The 1,440-nt window shown below is 56.9% G+C and overlaps 1 protein-coding gene across 1 annotated transcript; it reads right to left on the bottom strand.

The window, feature by feature from the left end:
* Positions 1–721: 721 nt before the first annotated feature.
* Positions 722–1,223, bottom strand: ISF_10047 (Ankyrin repeat-containing domain protein; the record flags this gene model as incomplete). Its single annotated transcript, XM_018853644.1, has 2 exons — positions 722–754; positions 810–1,223. The coding sequence occupies 2 exons, from the start codon at positions 1,221–1,223 to the stop codon at positions 722–724; spliced, it is 447 nt and encodes a 148-aa protein (XP_018699166.1).
* Between the last annotated feature and the right edge of the window lie 217 nt (positions 1,224–1,440).

Genomic DNA, 1,440 nt, shown 5'->3' on the forward strand with positions numbered 1-1,440 from the left:
GCACCTGCGGCAAGCAGTCGCGTCGCTATGACCGGTTGCCCGTGATAGGCGGCAACATGCAGAGCCGTCCAGCCTTTCTGGCACTGCGTGCCGATGGATACACCATGGGCAAGAAGTGTGTCTACCGCGAAAAGTCTGCCGGACTTCACAGCAAACATAAGGACGCTTTCGCCAGCATCTGTTTCGCTATCGAGTGGCGAACCATACGCATAAAGAGACTGGATCATCTCATTATGACCTTGTAATGCCGCATAATGAACGGGCAACGCGCGGGAGTCATCCGTGCAATGCACCTGAGCACCCGCTTTGACGAGAAGGTGTATGACATCGTCGTGCCCGGCACTAGCGGCCCAGTGTAATGGCGTCGAGCCGGCCGAGTCTTTTGCATTCGGATCGGAGCCCCGTACCAGCAGTGCACCGGCCAGCCCGGTGTCATTGTGTAGCGCGGCGTAGTGTAGCGCAGTCTCGCCCCTGGCCCCAATCCTGCCGGCGGGACTAAGTCTAGACCCGTAATGGAGAAGAAGATCGACCAAATAGGAATTGCCTTGTGAGGCCGCGAGTACAAGCATCGAGAAACTGTCTACTTTGTCGATGCTGATGGTTGGCAATAAGGCTGCGACTATATCCGTCGCGCCGGATTCGGACGCCATCATGCATAGCTTAGCTTTGCCGTCGTCGTCTAGGAACGGAATGCTCGTCGATATCATCATGAGGCAATCCATCACGCGATGATGGCGGGCGGAGGACCGACCAACTATACTGAGTGGAGTACAGCTGTGTAGAAGCCGAGCGGTTTCTATATTCTCGACCATAGCCGCGTAGGTATAGGCTGTAAGCCCGTCGTGGCTCGTCTTGCTCGCGTCAGCCCCGCGCTCTAAGAGTTCCTGCGCAACGCCAAGATCTCGTTGCATAGCGGCGTACATCAGTGCAGTCATGCCCGACTGGGTACCTGCATTGCAATCGGCACCGTGGTCTAAGAGCGCTCGCACGCAGGCGCTGCTGCCGGCATACGATGCCTTATGCAACGGGGTCTCTGACGTTCGATCCCGAGAATTAACATCTGCACCTCCATCAATCAGAATATGGAGGGCCTCGGTATTGGCATGCTGCGCTGCAAGATGCAATGGTGTAGCGAAATCCAGGTTCGGCGTGTCAGACTCCGCACCGACCAACAACAGCTGGCGAATGATGGAGACATCGCCTGCGGCAGCAGCATAGGCCATGGCTGTCGAACCGAAAGAATTTCGGGCCGACATATTCAAAGTGTAGCTCGAAAGCGCATGAGCCACCGGCGCATTTCCGCATCTGACAGCCTCGATCAATGGTGTGGCGCCGTCATTGTCTATGGCATCTGCGTTGGCGCCGAAGCTGAGAAGAAGCTTAACAATGTCGGCGCTGGCTTCCTGAGCTGCAAAGTGGAGGGGCCTGGCGCCGTGCTCG

Source organism: Cordyceps fumosorosea, assembly GCF_001636725.1.
Source record: "Cordyceps fumosorosea ARSEF 2679 chromosome Unknown scaffold_207, whole genome shotgun sequence".
In the NCBI taxonomy this organism is placed as follows: Eukaryota; Fungi; Ascomycota; class Sordariomycetes; order Hypocreales; family Cordycipitaceae; genus Cordyceps; species Cordyceps fumosorosea.